The following is a 13,074-nucleotide window of genomic DNA, read 5'->3' on the forward strand; positions in this document are numbered from 1 at the left end:
ATTGAAAATGAATTTAAAAGGGAATGAATTTACTAAGCTTTCCAGAGATTTATGTGCTTTTTTTTTAAAGGAAATTCTACCAATTTTACACCTCAAAATCAAGTTATTCGTCACAGGGAATAAGACTCACTCACTTCTTCAGCTGTACAATGTCTTCTGTGTCTGTGAGTCTGAGACTGATTTACAAACTGTCACCTTAGAGTTTAATAGTCATGAACAATTAATGAGCAAATGTTGAGTTACATGATGGGAAGTGAAGGATCCTGCAGTTCTGAATCAAAAAAGATCCAAAAGGGACAAACTCTGGGGCTGTTGGCATCTGCATTATTAGACTTATTCCACCTTTCCTCTTTTTTTCCTTCTTTCTAATATTCTTGTCTTTATTTGTCATTTTGGTGTGGTTAACATTCGCCTTAAGTGCTGTAATACTCAAATCATATTCTCAAAGCTCTATTAGTAGAAACTGAGTTCAAGGATCCTTGTTTGACTGTTAAACTCAGTCACCAGTCCAGTTTATTGGCTGCTTTATATAAAAAGTGAAGATAGTAGTGAGCTCCAAGGCTCTCAGAAATCCAACAAATGAATAAGAAAGATTTGCCATGAAAATATATCTGAATGCATAGGGAATGTTTGAGTAAATAGTCTTCTTTGCAGGAATGATGAGAAACAGTAGACACACCTCTGGCATCAATGGAGTTAAACATGTTTCAGACGGTCAGTCGGGGGCACAGAGAGGGGAATGACTCGTGAGTTTTGATTGAGAAGGGTTGACTTCAGTCTGTGGTGGCTAACAGAGCACACGTCAAAACAAAACACGGTCATGTTGCAGCGGTGCGTTTTTAAGAGATTGTTTCAGTTTCCTTCAGGGAATCAAGAAACCACCAAAAGTTTGTTGCTCGGGTTTTCCATACCGCTGCTGAATGGAAACAGAGCTGCAGCACACAGGAACAAATCAAGTAAGTGACTTAGTGAATAAATGTCAGCGATTTTAATTCTGTACATTTAATTTAGTCTTTCAACCACTTTCAAAAAATTAAAATGAAGAAAACTCAAGTGAAAGAACTAGATGACACTCTTCCAGGACTTCATGTTTAATTTATAAATTGCTCACTTGGCCTAGGATTTTTTTTTTTTTTTTAATATGTGGTGTTGAATTACACTATACTCCTTTAGATTTAATATGTTAAACATGATAGGCACAAAGTCTAAGTGACTTTACCTCCGAGGCGCACCGTTTATTTGTTCCAAATTTACCAGGACCATTTCCAAAACAAATGTGCTTGCTAGACTTAGGGGGTCATGAACTGTAAGTAGGTTAGAGGCCCAGAAAATAGTGACGATGATGATGATGAAGATGTATGTGGGTATCAGCGATGCCGGATAAAAGGTGACTCGCGGCGTGCGCAATCGGCAAAAATCTGTGCGCACTCCCGCGTAATGGCCAAGTTACAGTTACCGTCCAGTATGACACCAGAACCTTTTATTCTTCAAACTGAACTTCCAATTCAGCCCATTAACCATTCGCTGTATTTCACTTGCACATAAAGTCTTAAAGTAAAATACCAGCAGAGTGATGAGCTCTCGTGTTGGGTCACGTGTGAATTTAATTGATCGCATGCAGTCATTCATTAGCTCTTGCCTGGAGAAACGAAATACACACAATATCTGATGTGTTTTCATTCTCCTCACAGAGAGAGTTGGTGTTTGAAACCTACACCAGAAAAACTGTGTGTGTGTGTGTGTGTGTGTGTGTGTGTGTGTGTGTGTGTGTGTGTGTGTGTGTGTGTGTGTGTGTGTGTGTGTGTGTGTGTGTGTGTGTGTGTGTGTGTGTGTGTGTGTTCCCCTGCGGTAATTGGGGTGTATTTGGGTCAATATTTGTCCTCTTTCCCGGTAGGTTAATAATATGGCTGTGTGCGAGGATGGTGGTTAACATCAGCATCTTTTCTGTCCGCCCCACCAGGTGTTCCAGATGTGAAGGAGCAGACTCTTATAGCCGTAAAGCCAGATGGAGTTCAACGTCGTCTTGTCGGACAAATCATTTGGCGTTTTGAGCAGCGGGGCTTCAAGCTGGTTGGCCTGAAAATGTTGCAGGTACAGAAGTCAGAAATCATATGTTTGTCAACTTTTGTAATGTGAAAGTTGTCTATTTAATTCTGTGGCTGTTTCTACTGTGGAGGTTTCTGAGGATCTGCTGTCTCAGCACTACTGTGAACTGAGGAAGAAGCCCTTCTATCCCAGCCTGCTGCATTACATGACCTCAGGTCCTGTGGTTGTCATGGTGAGGCCTTTTCTGCATTATTATTCACTGAATGACATCAACCATATCTGCTGTCTCCTATAGCCTATCATGAGCTGATTTTGTTGAATATGAGTGAATTGCAGTTATTATTCTATGTCCTTGCAATAATCAACTCTATGTCATTATTGTATGTGAAAATATAACAAATGCTAGTCATAATGTGCATATAATGATTTATTATACTTTCTATGTGTTTTTCTTCACCTTTCTCCTTGGTACTATATTCCCATTAACAGGCAGGTTGACATTTGTGTTTGAGAAAATGACTGCTACTGATTTAATATAGTTTTTGGGGTGTAAAGCTGCCATAAATCTCTATAAGTCTTGAATAGCTTGTTTGTATATTTTTGTTGTTTTATTCTTGCTTAGGTGTGGGAAGGACTCAATGTAGTCCAGACATCACGTGTGATGGTGGGAAATACTAACCCAGCCGAGGCTCAGGCAGGCACAGTCAGAGGAGATTTCAGCTTTCATGTCAGCAGGTAACCCGATGTCATTCGATCTAATTGTGTGTACGCTTTTGGATTGAACTTTAACCTTTTAATGTGCATCATTCTTGGAGGTAAAATAATGCTGTGCGTTGGTCGTTTAAAGGAATGTGGTCCATGCCAGCGATTCACTGGAGGGTGCTCAGAGGGAAATCCAGCTGTGGTTTCAGGGAAAAGAGCTCCTGAACTGGGATTGCTGTGACCAGAGCATCACCTGTGAGGTGTGAAGACACTGAGAGTCGAACGCAGTGAGAATCAGTAATACTATCGCTTCTCCTGCCACTGCTCAAAAGGTCTGTCTCCTCTGGCAGTTTGACCACAGTGACTGAAAAAGATGACTCATGTTCAGTGTTCCTACCAAATAATTTACCTCAGTCAGGAAACGTACAATGACATTTTTTTGTTGAAACAAATGTCACTGAGATTTTATTATTGACGCTACATTAGCAAGTATACATTTAGCTGTAACATCTTTCATTGAACAGGTCTTTGGTCTCAGGATGAAATGTGTATAGTCATCATTTGTCCTTTAGTCCCCTGAAGTGGATACAATACGTGTGAAACGTGGACCTGCACTGTGGTCATTGTGTGCATGACAGATGTAGAAAATTTCCTTGGATCAGTGGCTGATTTCCAACTGAAATATTTGAATTGCTTGTGCCTCAAAGCAGATGTAACATTAGAATGTATTCCACAATCACCTAATATGCCAAAGTCCTTCTGACACATAGCTAAAATCTGGTGTGCTTGTTTATATTAAACATTCTGGCTTCTATCCTAAAATAATAATGCTCAATAGTCTAAATAGTCAGAGGTATAGATAGTCTAAACAGATCTTATATTTAATCAAAACCAACTTCAAGTAGTACCAAAAAATCTTTATTGCCCACACTGTAAAAACTGTAAGACCTATTTTAATTGCTCTGCTGTAGGATGACTACACTGTACACTACAGTGTTCTACTGTACATACAAACGTTACATATAACCTGAACTCAACTGTGATCCAGCAGGCTGATGCATAAAGTATCTCATCATCAACATTTATAGAGATTTGAAATTTTTTTTTTTTAAATACAAATTTTTCAAGAGTTTGCAATCCTGTTTTTATGCAGTAGTGTTGTTTTTGTGGATAATGAAAAGCAATTTAATAAAGAAACTAAGTTAATCGCTCACTTGAACTACATTCTCAAATGTCATTATTCTACTTAGAGTACATTTGAATAACTGAAATTGTTAAGTACCTCTGTTTGAAAACAACTGTGGAGCAGAAAAATAAAATACGAGGTTGAATGGTTTCAAGTCAAGTGCAAAACTTTGTCTGATACGTGACATGTTGAATCAAAATCAAATCATCAGTATTTACACTACATATGACCTCTTTGTATAATTTGGTGGTGCTTCCTGTGTAAAAATGTATTTATGCAACATGTTTTTGTGCACTGCACAGCTTTTCATGATGATGATTTACCTCCACTGCTATTGTTAGACACAGGGGAGTGACTCAGATTGTATGTACGTAAACATCTTCAGAGCCGCTTGCTTGCAATGAATTTATGTAAATGACTTTAAATCAAACATATTTTTGCTTCTTTATACAGAGGAATCTGGAATCTGAAATTAATTGTTGCAGCAAGTTTAAAAGCTATGAAACAGAAATAACATAATTCTTATTTCAATATTGAAAGCAATGTATTCCTTCAGACAATAATGTGTTTCCTTTTTTTCACATTATGTCATAAAATACAGTACAATTAAAATCACAATGAAAAATCATGTTAGTCACGAGAGATCAAAGAAAGAGTCAGGGCTGAAAACGTACATTTATAACGTCAATTTAATGTATTCTGTGTATTTGGTGTATAACAGCATCTGACTGTGACAAGCAACATTATTTTAATACAGGTTGATGCACAAGCAATACAAACTGAATCAAGAGCTGACTGTTCGGTGGAATCACAAACATGTGTAACAGGATGCACATTTGATGGTTTTATTGCTCTTAAGAGAAGACTCAGTCCATTGTGATAGCACTTGCTTATGTGTGGTTATCGTCATGTTTCATGCATTGCTTAAACAGTGGGTAAATATTTATGCATTGTTAAATATATGACGAAAACCAAACAAAAGTATAACTTTGGTCAACTCTGATGCCCGTCTGTCTAAAAATTTGAAACACATCTTGCTTTGGCTGATGAATCTGTAGCAAAACAGATATAACAGCATGTATGATTAACATATTAAAATCCATCTGCAACATCCTGTGCGCCCAGCTGTGTAAGCAATACTACATTTATATCCACTGATCTTTGGTGCCACGTCTGCATTAGGGCATGTTAAATCACTCCATCACACCATCGCACTCTCCGATTTCAGGTCGATCTTCAGCTTTTGCTTCTCCATCACCGTCTCCAGTTCTGTGGCTTTGCGCACATCCTGAGGAAGGATACAGTGTGATTTAACAGAGAAATATCAAAGAAATTTCCCTTTTTGGCAGATTTGAAAAGATGTTTCCCGACTGATTTAGTCCTTTTTTTGTATCTGTCATTTGACAATGACCTATGCACTGAACTCATTTTTGGTCATATTTTAAACTGATATTTTTGACATGAAGTTCAAATCAAAACTCATTCCTTGATATCAGACTCTCTAACAATTAACGACTGCAAAATTTACTCACAGTGACCATTGAGAAATTGTACAATAAATAATCTGCAGTCAATGTAGGTCACTAACAATGTGGTATGTAAACCGGTGCATAAGCCAAGGCTGAGCAAACAAGTGCTTTTGAAACATGGACGCAAACATAACCAAATACATACACACACACACACACACACACACACACACACACACACACACACACACACATAGAAGCCTACATCCAGGATGACAGACAAACAAACCTCGAGCAGGGCCTTCTGCACCGTGATTTGACTGTAAACTCGTACACCTTCCTCTGGCGATACCGTGCGGAGCTCCTCCTTATTCAGGGAAAAAAGCTGTGCTCCATTTAAAATGCCCAGACTCTGGACTGTCCTAACAGAGGAGAAAGGAGCAAGAAAATCTATGTTGGTTTCTGCTCACTTTCATAAAGCTTTTATTGACAAAAGTTAAATTACAGTGTAACCTGGAGTATCTTTGTCAAGTAAAAATGATTGAAACTGGAAGAATCTAAAGCAAATCTAAGCTTCTCCTCTTTAGAAGATTCACTTCTTAATTCTTAATTTCTTTTTCTTTTGCCTTTAGTTCCCCCAAGTTTCCTAAATGTCCTCCCAGTTCTCTGTTTATGTTCAACTCAACTCAACAATTGAGTACATAAACACTAGCAGGGAGGAAATCATGACATTTGGGGGCACTATTGGGCACTGAAACAAAATCAGGTAGTGTGAAAGCTGCACATGTAGCATGTACCGCAAACTGCAAGTGTGAAGATATCTTTTTCTTCATTGTTCTTTAGGTGAACAGCACCTCATTGTCCAATAAACACCTGAACACAACACAATGAAGGCAAGACAGACTTCTCCACTTGACCAATAAACTGCTTGGTAGAGGCTATGATGCTTTTGAGTCATTTTCTTTTGTTAAATTAAAACTACTTTATTTAGACAAATTGACATTGCTATAAATCAACAACTAGGTTCTACAAGCAGGCCTTGTTCTGAATGAGGTTTTTGGAAACAGTTTTAGCTGCAACTGTGTGTACTCACTGCTGACTGAAGCCCTTGGCAGTGAGCCAGGTCTCCACCTCAGCAGGTGGCGAGTGGTAGTTCAGTGGATCAGAAGTGTCAGCTGCACGCGGGACCACCAGAGGACGGGCTGAGCCTCTTTTCCCAGCTAGCCGCTGAAGAAGCTCATCATTCATTATCAGCACTGCACAAACACACAGAACATATATTGCATCGGTATTAAGTATGGTGAGTCTGAGCATAACACTACTCTCCTTCAAGATTAATGCTCAATCTTCAGAGTTGTTTTGCATTTAAATGTGATACATGTTCAAGAAGGCTTTTGACTAAATTTCTAAAGATTTTTCGATACACCACATAGTCAGAGGTCTGTTTATAGACAGTTATCTATTTACAGACAATAATGTTCACCAAAAGACTGCACCTGCCTTCAATTACACCTGTGCATTTGTAATCATTCCTTCCATATATAATACATTTCATTGATATTTCTTCAGTGTATTTGGGATCACTCAGGTGTTCATAAATCAAAGCACTGTAGTGTATTTGTATGAGAAGAACTACACAAAATAAGTATGTGTTCATTTAGCAAATTGTTTATTTCATTCATTCATGTTTCACCAAAACGTTGTATACAAGAGGCTACAGTGATGTTGGCCATCTCAAATTCTAACTAACAAGGCCCTCTTATGTCTGATCTACTATCATGGTTGAGCTGATACTTAACGTGCATAGGTATGTTACCTCGGTTATCGTCCTCTCCGTGCATTGATGTGGATGGTAAAACCATATTCTGAGGTCCCATTGTTGGGCTTGTAGCTGTAGGACTGGTCCCAACTGGGCTTGGTGGAGCATATGAAAAGTACTTTGACTGAGGAGTAAGAGGCGTCTTCTGTTGTGTAGAAGCAGAAATGAAAAAACATATATATAAGATGACATGAGACAAAAAGGCTCAGTGTGTGCAGTTTTTAAGGCATGGACACAAACAACAGTGGGTCAGTACTTTTACCTTTGACTCTCTGCGTACCACTGGACTTTGTCTCCCAGTGTTATTCAGAGCAGACAGAGGCTCCAAGATGTTTGAGGGAACAAATCCTATCTGGTCAAAGCGATTCTGACACTTCCACCATCGCTTTGATGACTCAATGACCTAAAGAAAGATAAGACACAGATCAATCAAGTTTAGCAACATATTCCAAGATGGTACCTTTAAAATTTGGTAGTTAAAACCTGTAGTTCTAATTATGGATGTGTACCTCTAGAGTTTCTCCTTGAAGCACTGAGAGTTCACTGCTGTTTCTAGCTACAAAGTCATAACTGCAGCAGTAAAATCTCTCACCCTCTGGCGGGAGCCCATTTCCTTCTCTGAAATAGAAATGATGTAAAAACAAAAAACTGATTTGACAAAGTAATCACATATACATTTTTGTAATCTCTGATGAGAGATATTCAGTTGAGTTACTGCTCATCTAGCATACATTTCCATAATGAGCTGCACATTGTGAAAAGAGCATTCCCAGTAATATTTTATTCCATCTCTACAGACTTACACTACATCAATGCCGTCCACTGTCTGTTGTGCTTGGTCCTGTAGAGTTTGCGCCGCCCTGCTTTGCCTAACAGCATCCTGTTTGTGTTGTGACTCGATAGGATCTTCCAGAGGCTGGCCATTTGAGTTGAAGATTTGAGGCTTCCACCCATCCAGGAAGACAGGTGAGTACGGAGGAACAGACACACTAAGCTGCGAACTGAGAAAGATGGCGAAAGCATTTGTTAGAACAACATGACACATACATACACACACACACACACACACACACACACACACTCCAAAACAGATTTATACACACATACATAAGTACACAAACCAGTGTGAAGTCCAGTTGGGGCCTAATGAGGTCCAGAGTTCCTTTTCTTCTTCAGTCAGATGCTCCTGGAGAAGTGACAGGGCACCACTGGTCAGAGCGGGACTGACAACTGTTGCAGCTAAATCTGGCCCTCCAGTGGTTTTCACCATCTGTGAAAGAGGTGGTCACTATAGTCAGCATCTCAGAGACAGAAAGATAGACAGAGACTGAAACATTTAGAGAGACTCACCAGTGTAAAAGGCACAAAAACGTGGTGCAGGAGCTGCGGTGCGTCAGGCTCTGAGATGGATGACTTGAGACGGTCCTGTATAAACCAGGAATCATCAGATCATGCCACTCTAAAAACTCAAAAGCTATTCTCAGTTTCCATTACATTTCCACAGTCATTTGACACTTCATAATCACCAATCTCACCAGCAGACTGAGGGAGTACTTGATTTTCTGAAAGAGGTCCACAAATTCTTCCGTCGATGGAGGGAAAGCTTTCAAGGTCAACAAATCATCTGCACACAGGAGAGCGCAATCACAGCTGTAACCCAAACGAAACTAAAACACAGACCCATTATAACCACAATACAGTCCCAGTTGGCGTTGCTCTTGCATTCATTTTTCGAACTTGACGTACTTGAATGTACAGTATCGGTATTGTTAAGTTCTTTTTGATCTTACAGAGCAATATGCAAGCTTCCAAGTGCAAGTTAACTACGCATTTAACACTTTATATGTGAGAAGAATTGTAGAAAATAGAAATAATAGGAACACTAAATGAAAATGAAGTCTCCCATTGCTAATCATGAATCTATAAAGGTGTGGTGTGCTTGTTCTAGCCTGTACCAGCCAGTACTCACCTACTAGACAAAGCCAGTGGTAGTGAGTAATAACATCTGTCCTCAATTTCTTTATGAATACATTAATTGTATCAATTGTTATCTCGGGGTCACACCTATGCCAGCATTACATTGGCCAGAAACATAGGAAACACCCAGTCAGGTTGCCAGGCCAACACAGGGCGAACACACATAGGGACAAACAATATAACTCATTCACACCTATTGACAGTTAATTGTGTCTAATGGTGAAGACACAGTAATCAACATAGAAAGATCAGGCCTTCTACTCACTTTTCTCTTTACTAACCTTCATGTCACACTGGAACAGAGGAAGCCATTCACAAATCGAATCTATCTTCAATCTGGTATTTAAGGCTCGAGTGCTTCATTATAAAGTTGTCTTGTCAGGCTTAGTGCAGGCAAGAGCTTTCTGAATTACCTGAAGCATTCTTTGGCAACCTGCCTGTTAACCTGCTTCCAGCCTGTAAAATAGTGTGTCAGTGCTACCATTGTCTCCAGTTTCCTGTCTCTACCCTCCTGCAGCCTTACCAGAAGCCAGCATTCTCCAATCTGCTACCAGGATTTATCTGTTTCAGTCTTCCCCTGAAGTCACCAAAGCACCACCAAACAGCCTCAAACCTCTGACTTCCTATTTTCTGAAGGCCCACTCAAGCTGGGTTATTCACATGCAAACATATTCCTTCATTAGACCAGGTGTTTGGAAAGGTATGTCTTTTATCTTACTATCCTTGTGAAACTATGACACCAGTAGTCAGTCATAAGGATAAAATGATATCAGTTCTCACCATCTTGGTCCACCTTCTTGCTCTTCCTGCTGCTCTTCTTCTTCCTTTGGTTGAGAACACTCTGGGCCTCAGCTGTTTGCTGCAAGCGTGACATGAATCGCTCCACATCGTCAAAACAGTGGTTCAGAATCTCCTGATGAAAGTCAGACACATAGGGCGACTTAGCGCGAGTTAAAGAAAAAATTGTCATTTAAACAACATAAAAGGAGTTGCACTGACATGAAAGACAACATATATTTTACATGCATTATTCTTAAAATGTTTGAGAAAACATTTAAGACTGTAAAAGAGGCATTGATTGGCATTGATACCTAATAACACTACCACCACACGACTCTTATTCAACAGCATCAGCACAAACTACAGCCTGAAATATAATCATTACCAGTTGAATTAACACCTCTCAAGTTCTCAACAAACTATGACCTTCAGCCGGAAGTATTTACGGCAGGGCTGTAGTACTGGATTTCAGTGTATTGTAACTATTGGTCAAACTCAGCTGAGGATGTAGGCTCAGCATACTCAGACTAAAAATTTCGTAACTGTGATAATCATCTCTAACAAGCGCAGGAAGTTTAAAAACAAACAAACAAACAAACAAAAAATAATACCAGCTTCCTCTATCCACAGCCACTGATTCTTTTTCTTTACCCTATCTACTTTTAAGAGTAGGCCTAAAACCTTCCTTTTTGATAAAGGTTACAGTTAGAGCTGATCCACGTTGGCCTCGGACCAGCCCTTAGTTATGCTAAGGGGACTTCCCATAAGGATCATGATCTTCCATGGGTCATAGCTGCAGACCCTGTGCTGCCATGATCCTGTTTGATGTTTACACCTGCTGTAATTATTATTATTAGTCATATTTCTATTATTATTATTATTATTACTGTTGTTGTTGTTGTTGTTACTGTTCACCTCTGTCCATATCTTCTCTCCCCCTCCTTCTTTCCTTCTCTCTCAACCCAACTGGTCAAGGCAGATGGCTGCCCACCTTGAGCCCAGTTCTGCTTGAGGTCTCTTCCTGTTAAAAGGGAGTTTTCCCTGCTTGCTTATGTGGGAATGTTGGCTCTATGTAAATTAAAGAGTATGGTTTAGACCTGCTCTATGTGAAAAGTGCCCTGAGATAACTTCTGCTGTGATTTGATGCTAAATAAATAAAACTGACTTGACTTTTCTAGCACTTGGTTTTTTATGGCCATTGCAGGCCATATTTTTTTCTAGTGGTTAATTGTAATGTCACCAATCATAGAATAGGTAACTAAATGTCTAAAATGATATTTTAACTCTGTATGAATATTTGTTTGTATATTCTGAATCTCTTATTCCTAACATATTTTACATGTACATATTTTTAATGCCCCTGTATTCATTCAAGTCAATACAAAGGTCTATGGTGTTTTTCTTTACAGAGACATTTTGATCAGTAGACAGTAGACAATCGTCTGGGTCTTGATATATATATGATATATTTGGTTTACTGACATAATCTTTATGGGATCACATATGTCATCATCTCCTTCAACTTTCAGGTCTTATTGTTTATTTGTAAGCTGTATTGTAAACCCACTGGCTGACAGAAATAAAAAGTAAAACCTAAATGATGCATGCAAGCACATACCACTTCCCTCTCTGCATTCAGTAGAGATGTATGGTTTGACTCCACACTGGCACCTTTTTCTGAATGGAGGAAAAAAAAGACCAGTAATACAAACTCAGACATCTGCACAAAAACAGCAAGCCTGCTGTAGCAGGTCAGCTGTAAGTCACTGGATAACATGCAGAGGAAGGAAAATACATCTTCATGGCAACAGTACACATGCACATAACATACATGTACACACTTCAGGCAGATCATTTTACCTTTGTTAAAGCCTCTGTAGATGGGCAGGGAACTAAGAGGAGGCTGCTCCCCTGGAGTCATCATGACTCGGACACCTGAAGGCTTTCTAGGAACCACTGGAGGAGGTGGTTTAGACATCTGTTGTGTGAGGATGCAAGCAGAGTCAATTTAGGGGAATAATGCCACTGTAAAACCTTTGGTCATAAAATGTTTACTGGTGTATCACGTTTTGGGTGATGTTTCTAAAACATAATTTTTACTTTGTTTGGGAACTTATACATTTTACATTCATTACTAACATATTCACTATGTTATATGTTTTCTTTTGATAAACTTTATCCGACTGTTTAAAACATGATCCTTTCAACTTTATCTATAAATCCTACAAAATGATGAATGAGCGTTTGATTTAGCCACATACCACAAGCTGATTGTAAGAATGCAGAGTATTTAGTTTGCATACTCACTGTAAGTGACCGATACACACTACAGGAAAAACCACTGTCACCAGTTGCACGGTATGCAGATGACACAAGCACCAAAACTTGATATAACCAACTGTTGCTTCATCAGAAGTTTATGCCATGCAAACATGTAATGTGCAATGTTTTACATCTCTTTTGTTCATCTTCCTACCTTTCTTCTTCATGTAATCCTTCCTTCTCTTCCAACATACTGATGAATCAGTTTAGACTGCATAAACGAGTTCAATTTTGTATAAAATGCACAGTGTGTAATGCCAACATACAACATAACATTTTGATGTATCAAGATGTGAAGCTGCTTCAAAGTCTCCATTTAGCAACGTATTATTGACACAAAGCAGCTTCCTATCATTTGACAGGTGTATCTCTCACTCTTTCTCTCTCTATCTCTCTCTCTCTCTCTCTCTCTCTCTCACACACACACACAAACACACAAACACACAAACACACATGGTATTTACGTCATTTTAAAAAACGTAGTCTAGATTAATCACTGTACCTTTTGGTGCGCTTTGAGTGTTTAAATCCAAGTTTCAGAAACCAGTCCTCATGCTGAGTTGTATTCGCACTGATCTAAGCTGTTTACTAGAGTCCATCCCACTTTCTTGAGCTATGCAGAAACGAGAAAAACGAGTCTGGCTTTCCTTTTGCAGTTAATCTGTGTATGCTTTCACTCTCCTCTTACTCTGATACACACACAAACGCACGCTCCCTCCCTCTCATTCTTCTAACTACATCTTTGTGGGTTTCTTCTTCCTTACGACAGGCAC

The 13,074-nt window shown here is 39.1% G+C and overlaps 2 protein-coding genes across 2 annotated transcripts; one reads left to right on the plus strand and one right to left on the minus strand.

The window, feature by feature from the left end:
- Positions 1–716: 716 nt before the first annotated feature.
- nme4 (NME/NM23 nucleoside diphosphate kinase 4) lies at positions 717–4,084 on the plus strand. Its single transcript, XM_062438318.1, has 5 exons — positions 717–956; positions 1,961–2,091; positions 2,177–2,278; positions 2,669–2,781; positions 2,894–4,084. Exons 1-5 carry the CDS (start codon positions 821–823, stop codon positions 3,012–3,014), a joined length of 603 nt encoding a protein of 200 aa, XP_062294302.1. The 5' UTR covers positions 717–820; the 3' UTR covers positions 3,015–4,084.
- A 136-nt stretch (positions 4,085–4,220) lies between these two features.
- Positions 4,221–11,963, minus strand: eps8l1a (EPS8 signaling adaptor L1a). Its single transcript, XM_062439321.1, has 13 exons — positions 11,840–11,963; positions 11,598–11,656; positions 9,980–10,112; positions 8,758–8,846; positions 8,573–8,647; positions 8,344–8,492; positions 8,039–8,223; positions 7,732–7,835; positions 7,485–7,625; positions 7,220–7,367; positions 6,497–6,659; positions 5,693–5,825; positions 4,221–5,222 (listed from the first exon to the last, which is right to left on the minus strand). The coding sequence occupies exons 1-13, from the start codon at positions 11,955–11,957 to the stop codon at positions 5,136–5,138; spliced, it is 1,584 nt and encodes a 527-aa protein (XP_062295305.1). The 5' UTR covers positions 11,958–11,963; the 3' UTR covers positions 4,221–5,135.
- Positions 11,964–13,074: the final 1,111 nt, after the last annotated feature.

Source organism: Scomber scombrus, chromosome 18 (assembly GCF_963691925.1).
Source record: "Scomber scombrus chromosome 18, fScoSco1.1, whole genome shotgun sequence".
NCBI classification, from domain to species: Eukaryota; Metazoa; Chordata; class Actinopteri; order Scombriformes; family Scombridae; genus Scomber; species Scomber scombrus.